This window comes from Poecilia reticulata, chromosome 13 (genome assembly GCF_904066995.2).
Source record: "Poecilia reticulata chromosome 13, P_reticulata-male-v2, whole genome shotgun sequence".
NCBI classification, from domain to species: Eukaryota; Metazoa; Chordata; class Actinopteri; order Cyprinodontiformes; family Poeciliidae; genus Poecilia; species Poecilia reticulata.
In genome coordinates, this window is record NC_088842.1 from 11,064,580 (window position 1) to 11,083,738 (window position 19,159).

General features: G+C 42.5%; 1 protein-coding gene across 2 annotated transcripts in view; it reads right to left on the reverse strand.

Annotated features, from left to right (window-relative positions):
- Positions 1-1,821: 1,821 nt before the first annotated feature.
- Positions 1,822-19,159, reverse strand: part of map3k10 (mitogen-activated protein kinase kinase kinase 10) — a 35,352-nt gene continuing 18,014 nt past the window's right edge. For both annotated transcript variants that reach the window (XM_008425774.3, XM_017308211.2), the window contains exons 2-11: positions 12,129-12,309; positions 11,736-11,884; positions 8,626-8,801; positions 7,626-7,869; positions 7,021-7,143; positions 6,801-6,939; positions 5,901-6,010; positions 5,480-5,778; positions 3,994-4,525; positions 1,822-3,095 (exon numbers count right to left, since the gene is read on the reverse strand). In XM_008425774.3, the coding sequence (XP_008423996.1) occupies positions 2,692-3,095; positions 3,994-4,525; positions 5,480-5,778; positions 5,901-6,010; positions 6,801-6,939; positions 7,021-7,143; positions 7,626-7,869; positions 8,626-8,801; positions 11,736-11,884; positions 12,129-12,309 (2,357 nt within the window). In that variant the 3' untranslated portion in view covers positions 1,822-2,691. The remainder of the gene's footprint in view (positions 3,096-3,993; positions 4,526-5,479; positions 5,779-5,900; positions 6,011-6,800; positions 6,940-7,020; positions 7,144-7,625; positions 7,870-8,625; positions 8,802-11,735; positions 11,885-12,128; positions 12,310-19,159) is intronic.

Below are 19,159 nucleotides of genomic sequence, written 5' to 3' on the forward strand. Positions count from 1 at the left end.
AGTGGCGACACCTGGTGAAGAGAGGCTGCTACTGCAAGCACCTTTGTCTGGTGACATAAGGTGTTGTTGGCAAGGAAGGGGGGACATGCTTACTAAACACTGATGCTAAGTAATTCATGTTTAGGCGTTAGGAGCAATATAATGATGTGTGAGTATTTAGTCGTGTCAGATTTGGCACGACTAAATACTCAAATGGCACTTTTTATGAAAAGTTGCACTAAAAGTTGCATTAAAAGTCCAATAATAATTGTTTACTTTGCATTGTTCTGTAAATAATTGCACTTTTAATGCAAATTTGACACTTTTAATGGACATTTAGAGCAACTCTGCATTAAAAATGTCATTATTTACTGAATGACACTTCATGGCAACAGTTATAGGCATTCATAAAGACTCCTTCATGTTCATAACAGGTGTATGACAGTGTCATGTCAGTCTTATGCACACTGCTTCAAATAAAGTGTTACCATCGCTTTCAAAATAAAGTTGTTAAATCTTACCATGACAGCATATTATGGGGTGTTTGAACAAAGGAAGACGTGAAAACCAGTTGTTGGTGTTTACATCGAATCAAATAAATAAAAAATAAAGGTACAATTTGTGAACTTTTCATGGGTAGCCTAATTGTTTTCACATCAATGGCTCTTTTAGGGAAAATGTGAGGAAATAGTGGATAATTTCCTCTCCATAAAGACTAAACTAAAGGAAAGTACACCTTAGATACAAAGGAATGGTTTACTACATTATTTGATTCTTGTGTGTTTTTACCCGGATATGATGAAACAACGTGACAAAATATCGACAAATGTCTTTGATTTTTGTTGTTTTTTGTTGTTTTATTCACCTCTCATCCGTCACATTTCACACAGATTCCTCACAGGCAGAGACAGAAAACAACACAAACGTTCCAGTCAGCAGATTCCCAGGTTTTGTTTTCTCGGTTTCTTCTTCCCGTATTAACAAGTATATACAAATATCACCTAGGAAGAGTACTGAAATCATTATAATAATAGTAATAATAATAATAATAATTACTTCTTTCCCACAGTAACAACAATTTTAATAAATACTCAGTGTTCTTAACCGCACAGAGGGAGAATGAGTTTGGCTCACTCTTGTAGCAAAGGGATTGTCATCGATCCCGAAAAAACAGTCGCACAAGTCCACTTTCGCACGCAAAAACACACACAGTATTCACCTACAGAAATCTGCACAGTCGAGTAAATGCTGTCTGCAGCCGATAAACCATCCAGTGCACAGAAAACAACAGCATCGGTTTGATCCCACCGACGAGCTGCAAAGAGTTTCTCCTAAACTGCCGCCAAAGTCGGCGGTTAGAGGAGCGGGAGGCTGATGCTGGAATCGGAGGTGGAGCGGGACCGGGGGGAGGAGAAGTTCCAGTTCTGCATCGCTGGGATGAGTGGGATCGATGCTGCCGACCGATAGAGGAGGAATGAGTGGAGCAACCCAGAGAGAGACGGCATGCGGTGGAAAAAGAGCTGGCTACGTTTGCAGATTCCCCTCGCAAAAATGCTACAGCAACAGCAGCAAAGCTGAAAAATTCAACTATATGTTCATATATATACACATATATACTCTGGGGAAAAATTAAGAGAGCACTTAAATTGATCAGTTTTTCTCTGATTTTAGTCTTTATAGGTTTATGTTTGAGTAAAGTGAACATTGTTCTTTTATTCGATGAACTACTGACAACATGTCTCTGAAACTCCCAAGCAAAAATTTTGTTTTTATTTGCAGAAAATGAGAAACAGTCATAACAGCAAAACGGATGCAGTGTTTTCAGACCTCAAATAATGCAAATAAAAAGTCTGATGTGTGTATGTTGTATTTATAATGTAGGGGATCACTAATAAAAAAAAATCTCATAAAGTCTGATTAACTTAAAAGGTTTTTAAAAATGTAGAAAATGATTCAGTTTCTTCTATATTAAAGGGATTGGTTGAGATACTAACAGCTGTGATTTTCTATGGTGCGATTATTTCTTTACATAGCTACGCCGCTGCAGGAAAAGATGAATTTACTGTTATATTAACTTGATCTTTATCATCTTTACCAGGGGCTCCAGTAAACATGGCCAGCTCTGGATGATATCTGAACTTTGAGGCAGAAGAAGCAGGCAGGGATGTTTAAATCGATGAAAAACAACCACCAGATTGCAAAAATGTGGAGAAAACAGATGTTTTTAATGCACATGTAACCAGTCCACCGAGGTTGAGGGGGAACAGATTTTTTTTCCCTCTTTCACGTTTGGAGAGATGAGGATGAAGACCACCGTGCAGAAGAAGAACAAACATGCTCCGAAGTACGACGACGAACACGAGGCGATGTTTTTCTGGTCTTGTTCACGCGGCGGACAGGAATGAAGAGAGCGGAAATGCGTAGAGATACACAGACAGGAAACAGCAGTAGGAGACTGACTGAGATGACCGTCGGTACCTTTAAAAAGTGGCTCTTTTAGACGCTTTGATGGCTTTGGAAAGACGTTTGGCTGGACGAGGTCAGTACCGGGCTCTCAGAGGCCTCTGGGCCCTCGGCGTCATGCAGAGCAGAGGTCGAGGGATGCCAGAAGGGGTTCACGCCTTTTCAGGAGACGAGCGACTTTCGCCAAGCGGTGCAATATCTTCAGAAGTGGGATGTACTTCCGAGCCCCAGAAAGTTTAAAACGCGTCACTACAAGTACTGCTGTTCGCACAGAGCGGCCGGCTGCATCTCTCCGCAGAGCGGAACTGTCGGGTCCAGACTCTGGCCCTCCATGTCCATGTCCATCAAGTTGGGCCGCGTGGCGCCGGCGCTGCTGTCCCCGGAGCCCAGGGGGCTGTCGCAGCTGCTGCCCGGCGACGAGCTCAGGGTCCGGCACACGGAGCCCAGCTTCCTGTGGTCGGCCCTGATCCGGGCCGGGGTGGGCCGCGGGCGCGGGGCGAACTCCAGGGTCTTGGGTCTCTCCGGGGGGCTGATGAGGAAGGGGGGAGTCGGGCTGGGGACCGGGGGGGCTGGGGCTTTACGCCGGTGGGGTACATGGGGGTGGACCGTGGACGGGTCCGGGAGGCGAGGGATGTCCAACTTGTCTGGAGTTCCTGAGAGGAAAAGGAAAATAAATGTGGGTCGTATCTAGACTGCAAAAACAAAGAATCTCAGCAAAGTTGTATTAAACCAAACAAGTAACTTTTCAGCAAGAAACAAGAGCCTGTTTTACTTGTTATTGAGGGGGGGGAAAGCCTTTAGATTAACTCACTTAAAATATGGGAAAAATGTCTTGTTATAAATTAAATAATGCGCCGGTGGAACTTTTTCACCAACATTAAGGAATTGCTGACTTACAACAAGCTGCTGTTTCATTGTAAGTTAGTTTTAGAAAATTTTGAAAATTAGCAATAACAGCTTTAAGTAGAGCTGGTAAGCTGTACTGTCCCTGTTCATATTTATGTTTTTAAATCCCTTTTTAGACATTTTTACATCTCAGAAAACCAAGAAAACCATCAGTTTCTCTTCGCTTTAAACTAGAAATCCACTGATCAGGTTTTTATCTTGACCTTTTTTTTTGGTCAGTAATATTTACAGCTAAGCTCACAATTATCATCTGAAATTTTATTTCAATAAAAGCACATCTGCTGCCAGATGTGCACTAAATCCTACCCAGTTTGGGCTTGTGGAGTCTAGTTCAGTGAAACTGTTATTACAGGGATTGAATTTGATCAGCTTACTGCTGTAAATAGGGCTGGGAATTTATCATATCTTCTGTTGTTTAACGTGAAAAATGTCTAATTATGATGAGGCATATTTTTTATTTATTGCAGTCATAATAAATTTCAGTTACTGACGGTAAATAATCGCCTTTCTAATCAACCTGATAGTATGAACAGAAATGATATTTTTACTGTTTCATCTACGTCTTGTCCAGGAATGGTTGACAGAAGAGACATTTCGTCTCACAGAAGCGTGAAGCCGCAGTGCGTGAAGCGTTGGTCTGCGAACCTTTAGATGTCGTGGTGAGGGGATGAGGAGGCATCGGCATGCTGCCGTCAGACGGAGTCCTGCGGTGCCCCAGAGTCTGCGCCCGGGGCCGGATGGCACTGTCCGACGGCGTCCGTCTGTGTCCTCTGTTCAGAGCCATCGCTGCCGACACGTGGGTGGGCGTGAGCGACTGGTTGGGCTCCTTCTTGAAGCTCTCCGCCCGCAGGTCCAGGAGCGGGTTGAGGGCAGGAGCCGGAGACGGCGGCGCCGCCACCGAGGAGGTCTTAATACCTGCCGGGGTAAGAGGGTAGTCGTCCGAGTCCGAGGGAAGAAGGGACTTGGTGGAGTTGCAGTCAGACAGGGAGGACAGAGACAGGAGTGTGACGGAGGGGGACGGGTCCATGCAGGCGAGCCCGGAGTCGTGGTGTCTGGAGAGCGTCAGCGAGAGGTTTCTGCTGGGTGGGGAGGTGCTGCGGCGGAAACGGCCCGTCCGCTGGAAGAGGCCCTCCTTCTTCTTCCGCTGCTCCTCTCGGTCCTGCTCGTCCTGAAGCATCTGGGAGCCACAGAAGGTTTACAGAAACAAGCTACCTTCACCTGCTGCTGCCACGGCTCACATGACAACATAGGGCTGAAACCATTAATCGCGATTAATCGATTAGTGAAATAATCGTCAACTAATTCAGGAATGGACTCAAGAAAAGGCCATTTGGAGAAAAAAAAACAACATATTGAGAGCAGTAATTAAGCTAAAACTGTACCAAATATATATTTATACATTTTACATTTAAGATAAAAACACTTCAGTCTGTAAATATGTTCTAGCAAAAACTCCTGAAGAGGCAGATCTTTTAATTTTCAAGTCCAAATCTTTGTTTGGATAAACATTTGATACTCTTGTAACCGCACTGTGTTAAATTTAATCTTAGAAAATAGAGAAAAGTATAAAATTAAGTATTAAAATTAAATAGTAAGTATTAAAAGCTGTGGACAGTCAATAAATATATGGTAAGTAAATAATATTAGGCATGGAACTATTAATCTATCAATTATTCTGACGGTTGATCGATTAATCGGATAAAAAAAATGGAACATTAAACAGATTCATTTAAATGATTCAAGTAAAAAAAAATTCTTTTTTAAATAAGAAAATAAACATTTACTGCCTAAAACAAAACAAAACAACACAGCATTCTTTAAGTAAATCTTTTTCAGGTGAAGCTAACACTACTCCACCTGAGGGGTTTTGACTACAACTCATTAAAAGAGAAAGGCTTTTATTTTTCATCTTAAACGCAAACTCTATTTTTTGTGATTCTATTCTATTACTGCGATTACTGTGTTGTTCTTTTCAGAAAAGTAGATTTTTTTTAGTATATATTGTAGTTAACGATTAATCAGCTACTAACATAATTGACGGTTATTTTAATAATCGATTAATCACGATTAATCGTTTCAGCTATAAATAATAAGCTCCTAGATCGTCATCGTTCAGTGGTTTGGGCCCCACCTGCTGTTTGCCCAGCTGCAGCAGGTCCTGCCCCAGACCAACAGAGGCCAGCAGAGAGGCGCAGCCCAGCAGCAGCATGTCGCTCTTCTTCCTCTGGTTGCAGCGCCGAGCCGAGTCCTGGTTGCTGACACCCATCCACAGGCCTCCAGACGCCGGGCAGAGGCCCGCACCGCCGACCGGAGGCGCCACGTTGGGCCCCAAGCTGCCCCACAGCGGCCCCGAGTCGTCCAGGGCCCCGTTGCTGCTGGTCTCCGAGGGCAGCATGGACCCCGGTGATTCCTCGAACTCTGGGCACTCCTCTGTCGTCCACAGAGACAGAGAGAGAGAGAGAGAGAGAGAGAGAGAGAGAGAGAGAGAGAGAGAGAGAGAGAGAGTCAGACTGAGAGGAGACGTCCGGCGGACGGTCCCAGCAGAGACTCACCCATCTCATTGAGGCTGGAGAAGCCGGGCATCATGGGAGCGTGTTTGGGGGACTTCCCCAGGTTTGGCGCACTGGATGAATAAACTTTACCTTCACTGAGGGATTTTAGCCTGTAAGCACAGAACCGTGTGAGAAATATTCACACAGCTTTTCCGCAATTTGTCTCCAAGCACAAACTTTAAAATGTTTTACTGGGATTTTATTTGACAGTTTGATAGAAACACGAAGCAGCTCAGAAATTTGAAGTGAAAAAAAAGTATTTAGAAAAAAAATAAAATCAACGACCTGAAGGCTGCGTCATACTTTAGAAAGGGATTATAGGCTACAATTTGTGTGACCCCACATATTTATACTGGGATTAAATTACACGCAGATGGAGCCTAAAATGAGTCAACTAAAACAGGAAGTTGGAGGCACGGGGTTTTATTTAAGGGTTTCATAGTAAAGAGGTGTAATTTTTAGGTTTTCGTTTGTAAAAAATAAATAAATAAATAAAATAAACTACGCAACTTTTTTTTTCCACTTCTTAATTAAGTGCTATTTTATGTTGGTCTAACCCATAAAATCCCAATAAAACCAATTAAATGCTTGTGGAAATTTTTATAAGACTCCCAATCCTCATTATACTTTAAAATGTTAACATTTCTTTTTTATATATATCAATTAAAATCTGAACAGAGTTCTATCAAAATTATTAGACGACCTTTATACAGATCAGCGGGTTAATACAGCCTTTTTATAACTTATGATTATTTTACAGTAATAGTTAGATATACAGGTTATTTCTTTATTTTAATTAGTTGTTATCATTAGACCAAAAGCTAAACGAGGTTGAAACACTGAAATCTGAGTCATATTCTCTGTATTTCCTGAACTATTTCAGCCAGAAGCAGCTCTTACTTGTCCTCTCCTCCGACCCGCTCCTTCTGGTGGGTGGAGCTCGGCCCCCAGGTGCGACCTTTCTTCTTATTGGCCGTCAGGTCTTTATTCTGACACACAGCGGTGCGGCCCCACGTTTTACTGCCGTCGCTCGGGGTCACTGGGGCACACAAGGAAGCACTTAAGACGACTTTACGCTTCCTGTTCTATCTTTCTTAAACTTGCAGGAGTTTGATCTCACGTCTGATGGCTCGCAGGCGGGGTAAGACCCCCGGACTGGCGGGGGGCGTGGTGTTCTCGCTGCCCTGGTTCTTCCTCTTGTCCACGCTGGGGGACGCCTGCACCGTGATCTTGTGCTCAAAACCTGCAGAGAGAGAGATGCCTCGAGGTTTACGCCAGGACCTTCTTGCTGCAAGGCAACAGCTCTGCCAACTGCTCCACTGTGCGGCCCCACTTTGGATATTTCTCTCATTAAAATAACCTTTTTTTCTCATGACTTTAAGATTTCTTCATGTAAAATTACGTATGAGCTAATACTAACAAGCTCATAATAAGCTTGTTAATATTATGACTATCTTCTCATATTTGAATAAAAATTGTTGCAGCCTGGCCCTAATACTCTGTCGTCCAATTCACAGAAGGGATTAAATACATAAAAAAAAACACTTTTTTTAAATATTTTCTATCATTTGTAAAAAAAAAAAAAAAAAAAAAAATTCTTAAAAACGGATGAGGTAGGAAAAAAACGAATATTTTATTTTTAAGCAGTACTGCGCTGCCCTACTGTAACAAGAAAGGCCCAGCAGGTGCGTCTTAAGCCAGGCTGCAGTTCTCATTTCCACCCACCAGAGGGCAGACTGATGCAGTTGCTGTCCCTGCCCAGCTTCAGCCGGCTCTTCTTGAAGTGGCCATTCCTTATCTTGACGCGGGGCTTCTCCTGGTACATCTGGTGGATGAGGATGTTCAGCTCCCGCTCCACGATGTCGAACTCCCTCTCTGCCAGCTCCTGCTCCCTCCTCTTCAGCTGCTCCTCCTGCTCCTTCTGCTCCTCGGCCGCCCGGGCCAACGCCTCCTCCCACGACCTCAGCTCCTGCAGACCGGGAGGTGGAGGAAATGAGTATAGCAAAGCGCATCGACCTGATTTAACACCTCTTCGTTGCTGAGCTATTCCTGACATGCAGAAACACCTCAGACTGTGAGATGCTTCCCGGCTTCGGGCTCAAGAAACGGCAAAAAACTCCCAGCAGCTCCATGTAGTACTCAGTTATAAGAGTACTAATACTTCCAACAGTTATAAGAGTACTAATACTTCCACATGTTTTTACTCGGGTAAAAGTAAAAAGAAGCCGTTCAAGAAATGATTCAAGTAAGAGTAAAAAGATATTTGGTAAAAAGTCTACTCAAGTACTGAATAACGGATCAAAATATGAATATTTATCATCATCAAATGGATCAAAATATAAAGGTTAGTGAATCTTTTTGGTATTTTAAGAGTGAAAATGACAATTTATATAAGTAAAATATAAAATCAGGCAAAATATATTTTTTCTAAATCAGTTTCTTTCAATAAAAAAACTGTTTTGAAGCCTTAACAAAAACTGCAGGTGTGTGTTTTGTCTGGTGAATTTCTGGCCAAAACATGTTTGTTTTTCCATTCAGTGGGCAGAGAGACCAGAAATGTTACTCAAGTAAGAGCAGGGACGCTTCATGATAAGATTTGTCAAGTAAAAGTAGAAACTACTGCGTGGCAAAAATACTCCAAAAAGCCAATTAATCAACAAAACTTGCTAATGCAACTGAGTACCCAGCTCTGCAGTATCAGGTTGGCTGCTTTCACCGTCCTCACCTTCTCTTTGGCCCGGAGCTCGTCAAACATCTGCTGGATCTCCAGCCTCCAGTCCTCCTGCAGCGAGTGGAAGGACTCCAGAGGCATCTGGAACATGGAGGACTGCTCGATGGCCTGCAGGCGCCGCAGGATGCTGGTGAAGGATGGCCTGCCGCGAGGGTTGGAGCTCCAGCACTCTGACAGGTTACAGCAGGAAGGCGTGAGAGAAGCTGCTGCCATCTGATGTGACGGCTTTATTTCTTTAACCATTTCAGATTAAATGTCACTGATGTGTTTTATGACAGCTGACGATGTTCTGCTTCTTTAAAATGTTCTTGTAATATCCAAGTAGACACCAGAAACATTCATAATCCAGCTCATTTTAAGCAGCAGAGTAATTGTTTAGTTTGTACATTTAGTAATGTAATCTTTACTTGTGGACTGGTAGACATGAGTTTTGTTTTAATTCATTTTCTGTTATTATTTTCTTTATATACTGGTATATATTGTTACCTTCCTAAAATAATGGCCTAAGTCATTATTTGTATTATTTTGCAGAATAATCACCGCATTTTTATTGGCAAAATATGATTTATCCAAAAACATAAAATAAAATAAAAATTAAGAAGCCAGTGTTTTTCCATCTCATTTACGCTCTAAATGGACATGTTTATGGTGAAACGACAAACCAAAATTTTATCGCTCGTTAGCAAAGCGCTGAGCAGTAAACCAAGTGAAATCAAAATCGTTTCCAGAGACCCCGTCACACTGCCCAGCTGTCAACACAACGCACAAACACAACACAGAGCGGTGGATTGTTGGACTGGTTATGGTTGTCACTCCTGGCAGTCGCAGCAAACAACAGGGAAGGGGAAGGCAGCAAGATGGTGGCAGCATATGGCGACTATCATGAGCCAGAACCCTGACCGACAGAGTTACAGACAACATGCTGCAGATACCTACCATGAGCACGGATCCACAAACTGATCAGTCCAACGCTACAACATGAACATCTGCTGCATGTTAGGTTTACAAAGAGAGTCTAATGAAGAGCAGTTTTTAACAAGTAAAGCTTCAAATAAAATAAAAAATAGCAGCTGGTACTTGTTTATTAGAAGAAATGAACTATGTGACATAGATAAAAGAAGGCAGGAGACATGATGAACAGGAGAGGCGATTAAAGGAAGAGCATGGATCAGAAGAGGAGCAAAGAGCGGAGGCTTTAGGAGAAACTACCGTATTTTCCGCACTATAAGGCGCACCTTAAAACCTTCAATTTCCTCAGAAGCAGACAGTGCACCTTATAATCCAGTGCGCCTTATATATGGACCAATATTGAGCCACAACAGGTCTAGCAACTACGGTAAGCAGCCGACAACTTCATTTTCGCCCGTAGAAGAAGCGTGCGGTGCATGCTGGGATAGTTGTCAGAACACTGGTTTGTTAATAAAGTTTGACTGACCTATCTACCTACCGACCTGATAATCAGGTCGTCTGCAGGTCATTTAGCACCACGTTCTCCACGAACATACTGTGCGCGAACGGAGAAGGGTGACCATCGTCCGGCCACGCCCCGACCCAGTCGCAGAAGGCTCTCCTCGCCGACCCGAGTCAGACTGTTTTGTTGACATTCTTTATGTCAACAAAGTGGCTTTAGATATTCATCCGAGGTGCTTCGACTAGGGTTACCAAGGGACCTGCCCCTATAAATTTAAAGCCAGGGGGGCGGGGGAAGAGAGACAGAGACTGCGGCGGCAGCATGTCGGTTGGTCTGTGTTACCCAGAAAGCAGTTGGGCACAATGTCGCAACACCAACACCGTGAGTGAAACAATGACTGGGGCAGCCTATATAAAGTACTCGGGGACCACTTCTTAATTATTACACATCCACATTTGTAGAGAACGGAACAAATCGTGTCCCGTATATGTTCAATACGGGACTATGCGCCTTATATATGAAAAAAGTTTTAAAATAGGCCATTCATTGAAGGTGCGCCTTATAATCCGGTGCGCCTTATAATCCGGTGCGCCTTATAGTGCGGAAAATACGGTACTCTTTTTTTCTTTCTTAGAGTTCAAACCTGTCCTCACACCTCCTCACCTGTGCTTAAGGTAGAGCACCTCAGGTCAAGTTTATCCTGCAGGCGAGTATTTAAGCAGGGATGAACTGAACTGTGAAACAAGAGCCGGCTGATACTCCACCTCGGTTTACATGGGCTTCAAGGAGCAAAAGACCTAGGAGACGTAAAACTACAGGGAGACCAAAGCTAACTCTTATCCTCAGCTCCTGTGCAATGCAACAAAATCTACTGTAGATTTACCAGGTGCAAGCTCAAAGGCCTCCAGTACAGTCAGGTCATAGTTAGCAGCTGGTGGGCTTCTCCACATCACTGGCGGCATCTTAGTATGTTTTCATACCTGATAGTCTGATAGACTCGGTTCGATTGGGGATCATAATTGCAACATTTGGTACATTTTCAGCTGATGACGTTCGCTTCCACAAACAATCCAAAATAATTGAAAAAAAACTGTTCCCATCCTCACCTGTGGTGGCGCTACACCAAGAACCACTGAAGTTCAACTTCGTTCTTCATAAAATGTAAACGAAACTGTAGTGGCGTCAGATTTTAACAGTCGTACGATTTCTCTTCTCTCTTCTCTGGTAAAGGACCATTTCTCCCAGTAATGCCAGACTCTTGATTTTTTCTTTTGGTTGCATTTTCCCAGAATGCCCTGCGCTTTAGTTCACTTCCTGCTTTTGGAGGGGACTCCAGTCACTTCATGTAACCGAAACAAGACCTAGGCTTTTAAGCGGACCAGAATTCACTTTTTTGGTCCGCATCAGAGTTCGATTGCGCGTTCCCACCTCACCAAACGAACCGGACTCTCCAGACAAACAAACTGGAGTTTGATTAGAACTAAACAGGGTTGGTGTGAATGCACCCTAAAGGTCGAGTTGAATGACTTGTGTAAAGTAAAAACCAGAGACGCAAGCTCTGCCTCAAACAGAGACAGCGTACATCTGCAACGATGCTCTCCACATGTTTGTGTTTTACTTGTTCACAGCCAGCTGTCGTTGTGACATTTTTCTGAGCGGTGGGTCACCCTCTGTTCCAGCAGCGCCTGCTTACCTCTCAGCAGCAGAACAAAAGGTTCAGGGCAGGTTGAAGGGATGGGGAGTGTCAGCTTGTTCATGGCAACGCCGTAAGCTACCGCCAGGGCGTCTATTTCCCGGTAAGGAACTTCTCCGGTCAGCAGCTCCCACAGCAGCACACCGAAACTGCAAAACGAGGCGCACAAGGAGAGAGAGAGAGAGAGAGAGAAGAGGCCAGTGATGGTTTTAATATAAGTACGACACCTTGCATGACTTTTCATATCTCCTGAACTTTTGAGTTGATTTTATTGGTATTTTACGGGAGGTTTGAACACAAAGTGGTGCATGAAGTGGAAGGATGCAATTTGCGGTTTTCCAAACTGAATACTCCTGTAAACATGGCAGACAGAGGGACGGACGACACTGATACCTCCACACGTCGCTGCTCTTGGAGAACAGAGAATGCTTGATGACCTCCGGCGCCATCCAGGCGTAAGTCCCCGCTGCACTCATCTTGGTGGTCTGGTGCCACTCTCTGGCCAGACCAAAGTCTGTGATCTTCAGGGTTTTACCGCTCCGGTCGTCCCGCTCCACCGGCTGCAGGATGAGGACTGAGGAAGAGCAACCAGATTAAATCAGCCGTTTGGTTTCGGTAGTTAATGCCACAGAAAATTTTCCTCTGCTGCTTTAAAGAAGTGTTAAAAAAAAAATAAGAGATTTGGACAATGAATACAATTGCTTTAAAAGTTATGTGTACTACGTGTTTATCTTTACAAATGCCTGAAAATATGATGTTCTGCAAGGGGACGGCTCCCACAGAAGGACGTATTTTGTTGCAAAATGAGAGTACAGACCTCAGAACAAAATTATTGTGATCAGAGGCCCAATCTCAAGGTGTTAAATTAAGAAGTCAAATTTCTTAAAAGTCACATTTCATATACACAACATTTTTCTAACTGAAGGTAACATAGTTACTTGATTATGCTATAAAAATGGCATCATGTTCCTTAAAAATACATAATACTGCCGCTTTAAATAGGTTAAAGACATGTCCTGTGGTCTGAGGAAACTATTCAAACATAATGATTATATATAAAAACTTCTACATTTTATGAAAATGAGAACTACTTTTCTAGATTATTATTCTGGTATTTAACATATAGAAATAAAGTGACCAAAAACATGTCAAGTTCAGTCTGATTTAATAAAAATAAAAGGATTATGCGTCATTTCTACAGCACATTAAATATCCGTATGCAGTAAGCTCCAGGTGTGTTTTCGACAGTCCAGCTGCGTTTCAGAGTCGTTTCTGTCACTTTCGCACACAGCCTCCCTCTGAATGTCACACACTCAGCTGATCTCCCCGTCTTTGTCCCTCTCTGTGTGACTTCCTCCTCCGTTTCCGTGTGAGAGCCGGCTTATGGAAATGTTTGGAGTGCACACAGTTCGTATGAAGTCAGGCGGGGGAAGCTCTCTCTCTCTCTCTCTCTCTCTCTCTCTCACTTATCTACAGGCATATGCAAAGGGCGGTGAAACAAGAAGACACACACGCACGCACACATACACACACACACACACAGCCGTGTTATTGTTTACACACATGCACTCCTGCACAGACACACAGAAAACGCTGTCACATGATGGAAGGTGTGGCTCTTTGCTTTTCTCTGCCCGCAGGTTTGCTAGGAGACCAGTTTCAGCAACAGAAAACTGATCTCAGGTCAGGAAATGCTGATCAATTATTTATTTAGCCAACTCTATGCCAAGATCCACCTCTATTTTATATGTTATATCTGCGGATGGAGGTTTTAAATGCTTCCTGAGTGAAGACACCGACTTCCAGCTTCAACAATGCTTATATCGTTTATCAGACTCATAAGTTGTTACAGTCTTCTCTTCATTTAGAAGAACCCAACTAAATGACAAAAACAGGAAAAGTCTTCATTAAAATTCTCTCTTTGCACATTTTTCTACTACCATCATGCCTCCACTGATTCTAAAAGCACAAAAAAGAAAAAAAAAGAGAAAATAATTAATTAGCAATAAACTCACGTTTTTCGGTGCCTTGAAAACGAGCCGTCTTTGTTTTTAAGCCGTGTTTCCATCAATGTTTTTTTTATGCCCATTTTAAAATCAAAAGTTGATGAAAAATAAGTTATTTAATTTCAGGGTAGAAAAAAATAGCAATAAACAAAAACAAAATACCTATGGAAAAATTACAATCATCAGTCCTGCTTTCATTTATCAGTATGTGGTCAGATAAGAAATCCTTCCTCATGAAATGACACATCGGATCTGCTGCGATCTCGTCAAAAATATATTCATAACTCCCCGAGTAAAGATTTAACGACTAAAGGTTGTGACATTACATCATCTCGGTAAATAGAGACTAAAATTTCTGAAATCTACTCTCTGTTTACTTTGTAAACAGAGAGTAGAGACTGAGGCGTCTTTTCAAATAGAAAAGACGCCTCAGTCCAACACCTGCATGTGATTCAGTTGATTTCTTCCTCTTTCTTTTACCAAATAACCAAAATAAATTAGATATTTCCGTTGTCCCACAAGAGCTGCCCAGCCCCACCTAAACAACAGATTGTCATGGTAACCTGCAACTGTTTCCTGCTTCTCCCTCTGCCGCCCGTCACAGGGGCTAAAGGTCAACAGAAACATTCAAGTCTGACCATTCATTGGCTGACGACACTGAGCGTCCAATAAGGGGCCACAGCCAATACGACGGCGACCATCGTCACAACAACTGGACAAGCTGGGATAAACGACTGACGGCACGAGAACGGTAGAGACGGAAAGGAACAAACCAACTCTGCTTTCAGACTAAACGGCAACTGTGACATTCCAGTGTAGATCAAGCACTTCAGCATGTTTTATTAGGATTTTATGAGACAGATCCTAATAATGTTGGACAAAAATGTAAAATGGAAGGAAAACCATATGTGATTTTTTTAGTTTTTACTCCGAAAAATCCAAAATGTGTTTTGTGCGTACAGTCCCCAAAATCAGGATCTTTTCCTGCAATTTTTACCATTTTTGGGGGATATTTCTCCACCATTAGTTTTTCTGTACCATTCCTTTTTGTGAAACAGCTCAAAAATAAGTCGGAATGAATTTTTTTATGAATAAAATTTTAAATCTCAATTAAATTTAGGTCTGTCATGTAACACATACATATTCTGTGATCTGAAACATTTCTAGTTTTGGCTGTTAGCGTGGTTGCATACAGGAAGGTGAACCTCTGCACCCGACTCAAGTCTCCTAACAGGTTTCCATGATATTCGCCTCCATCCATCTTCCCAATCAACACTGACCACTGGAACATTGGACAGCCACAAAGCATTTAAAATGTCAAAAAGAAAATATTTCCAGAGGTAATAAGCGCCAGTCCTCCTCTGGACATCTTTTCTGTTCAGATACTGTCATAACTGTGAGGGACAGCTGTCTTTCTGGAGTGGACAGTGTCTCAGAGGAGCAGCAGCCGGAGGGAGTCACGACCACAGAAATCCTCATATGGGTATGTTTTCCATAAGATTCCTCCTTTCCTGGCTTGCTTGATACAGTTTAAGAGAAAAACTTTAAGCAGAGGGTGACACACACACACACACACACACACACACACACACACACACACACACACACACACACACAAAAAAAGAAAGGCAGGGTAGGAAAGCGGAGCGAGTTACACAAACAGAAACACAAACAAACTGAATGGAAACAGAAACTGAATGACTTCGCTCCCACTGTGGCTCTGTGATGTAAGTAAATATCATCATCTGCTGCCCCCAGATCGTCTCTGTGCTGCTAGTTAACACCACCTGCACATGTTCAATCATCCAGCCTCAGGTTTTCCCTCCTGACGGCGTTTCTTCCAGATCGGCTCAGCGGACGGCTTTGAAACGTAGACATAAAGCCTCCGAGAGGAAGGAGGAATAAACAAGACCAAAAAGAACACGACCTCGAGGAAATTGTGGCTTTTAAACGATGCACTATGAGCGCTGTTGGAAATGTTACCGCAAAGTAGGCTGAGAGAAATAACGAGAAATGTTGTTTTTAAAATCCCTAAAGCACAAAAATATGTGTTACTAGCCACATGTTTCGCACTGGTAAACCTTAAAACTAACATTATATCACATCATTATGTAAGAATGATGTAATCATTCTTATATTTAGTAAGAAATGTAATCCTGTTGGTGATAAAAACATGACTAGCAAATAATTAAAGGCTAATTTGGGTTTATTAAAAACGTAAGTTAGCTAGCTAGCTAGCTAACTTTAAGCAGCTAGCTAGCTAACTAAGTAAGGGGAAAAAGAAAATACATTTAATTCCATCTCAATAAAAAAAAAAGTTACATTTCCCTGCATCTCTTGTTTTACCAATGAAACAACTTAGTTTTAGTTTCTAAATTACCAGAAAATTTTAATGCCCTCCTACAACCTTTTAGGCAGCTAGTATCACCAAATATAGCGCACCAGTTCAGGCAGTTCTTTGAGATACTGATATTTTGTGTACAGTAAGTAGTAAACTTCAGAGCACTGAAGTGATCAGTTCAGACTGGTTATGGATTAACGTGATTTCTACAAATGCTGCGATCTCCCACAGACTCCACAGCAAGACTGAAACTGGAGGCACAGAAACATCCCATATTCAAAGGAAAACTCATCCCGAAAACTGTCGGGATGCACAATACATCGTAGCTAACATCGGTATCGCCGATATTAGTAGTTTTTTAGCATATCGTATCGGTCGGATGAATAAATCTGGGCTGATATTAACAACCAATATTTATTTTTTTCTTGTTTTTGAGGGTCAGAAGAAGAGGTTGGTCATGTGGTATTTATATTTGTGTGGCTGTTTGTCCCACTACATGCTTCCCTTCCCTGTTAGGTCGTTATTGTAAATAAGAACCCGTTCTTAATAGGTTTCCTGATTAAATAATAGTTGAATGAATGAAAATGCTCGTTTTTTTTTTTAAGGTTTCTAAAAGGTAACGAAATGGAAATAACGTTTATCGGCCGTATTAGCAAAATCTATACCGGATATCGATATCTCCCTAAATTTTCACACCGGTGCATCCCTAACTGTCAGGAAAGCAGCTCTAGAAAAATGATTTGGCGAGTATTAGTAGAAGTATGCAGTTTTAATTTTGTGTGAAGAGAAAAATTACAAGTAGCTAGATAATAAATAAACCAAAAACTGAGGCAGAGAAATAAGACGGGGCTGATTCAGAGATTAGATATCAATATGGGAGAATGTCTTTCATGTCTATGGAGGTGCCCTCACTTTTTCACATGACTGCATGTATTGATCAGCTATCAGAAACTCTGCAGCCTCGGGGAGCAGAGCAGAGCAGGTTGTTTGCCTTCCCTGCTGCTGCTGCCTCCGCCGCTCCTCCCTAAATCCTTGGACTCTGACCCTATCTGAGGGTTGGGAAATGTTCAAACACCCATGGACCATTGACTACTTGAACTTTAATCTCACTAATAATCTCCTGTGCCGGTTAGTCAGTGCTTTGGGAACAGGTGACACAGTAACTCCCGGCCCACACACACGCACGCACGCACGCACGCACACACACACACACACACACACTTCTCACAGCAGAGGAATGCAGATAGAGGATGACAGAGCGTGACCTGAAAAGGGTTTATTACCAAAAAAACCCCAACAAATCATACCAGTTCTGAGCAAGTTTCCAAAAACTCATGATGCATTGTGAAAAAATTAGCGACAAATAGCTAAAAATTTGCTTTTTTAGCCGACTTAAATGATGAACCGTGGCTCTACAAATATCCACTTCATCTCTGAGCAGCCTAGGCAAAGTGCCACCCTCTTCCTCTCTCCATCTCTCTGCGAGGCCTCGCCTTAAATAAACAATGTCAGCGCCGTCAGCTGGAGCTCTGGGCGTGGCCCGCTGAGCTGTCAGCGGAGAGATTTTCCGTCAGGGATCAGCTGATCCAGAGTTGCAGGTGGATGAGTGTTGTTTGAGGAGTGATGATGACAATCCAAACTGGAACATCTTCAGCAAGCCTGTTGCAGAAACATGTTTACAAAAGCCAAGCAAATGTCGCTTTACTTCACTTGAATGTTTTATTTCCTGTCGCTCTATTGCAGGGCTGTCAAACTCATTTTCATTTTGGGCCATATCAAAAATTTAAATGTTCCTAAAGGGCCGGTTGTGCAAGAATGTATTGATAAGAGCCATTAAAGTGTCAAAATATCAATAAATAGCTGTTTGTTTCAGCATTCAGTGAGTTTTTCTAGTATTAAATAATACTGAACATCATTTCACATTAGTCAGTCCATCCAGGATTTTGTGATTGTTTGTTTTTTTTCGGGGGTGGGGGGGTTGCCATCAAAACCATAGATTTTGTGGCATTAATTTTGAAATATTTGTAAGGAATTTTTAGATTTTGGGGGCGGGAGTGTGAAAAGATCAGAATTGTGCCATTCAGACTGTGGAGAAACAAATATCAGCAAGTCAGGACTCTGGCTGGGCCACTGAAAAACAGAGCAAGCAGGCATAAACACAGACAAAATTAAAGATTAGAGTAAACCTAAATGAAAATCTATCCATCAATGTAAGGATATCCTTACATTGTATTTTGGTGTTCATCCCAACACCAAAATGCACAAGATTAACTTTTTCATTCCAATCTTCTTTTCTTTTTTTTTATTCGTTTTGAGCTTCTTAGAAGAAAGCCAAGCTGAAGATTTCATCTAGGAAAGCTGATGGGCGCTCCCACTCCTATTCATATCGGAGGAAGGAGGAAGTAGATGCATGCAAATGTCTGCGCCACCGAACGGCACAACGCCGCTCAGTCTTGACCCAAACCGCGGTGGTTAACTTCCACTAAAACAGTTCGTTTTCACATTTGAGTTGTGTTGTTTAGGAAAAAGATCCAGTCCAGACTGCTGTGTCATTAACTTGTTGTTATGGTAACAAGGTGTAGAGGTCACAAACCAAGACCGTGACTGGGGGGAAAGGAGGCCTGAGCGCCCTCATGCCCCTATGAGGATCCACTCCTCTAATTTCCTTCCCCGAGGTGTCCCGATGTCCCGGTCAGAGGGACACGCTGCAGGTTTTCCCCTTGACATTTTCCGTTGTTTTTGTTTAACCTTCACGTCAGTACGGCAGATATTTACATGTCCGGTATCAAGAGAAATACAACCCGTTTTTCCCCCCTAAATGACTGATCTAAAATACATCAGTCAGTCCAGAGTTTGAAATGAACTTAAGTACCATGAAATGTTTTTTACTCTGGTTTATGATAAATTATCAGGCACTAGAGGAGGTCCGTGTGGAACACCGCAGACAGGATTTAGGAAAGAAAAAAAAAAGAAACCCCTCCACCATCATCATCATCATCATCAGCCCCACCCCGCCCCCTTCCTGTCCACTGTTGCAGCTGTTGTCAGCCCGACGACAATCACAGCACCCCACGAAG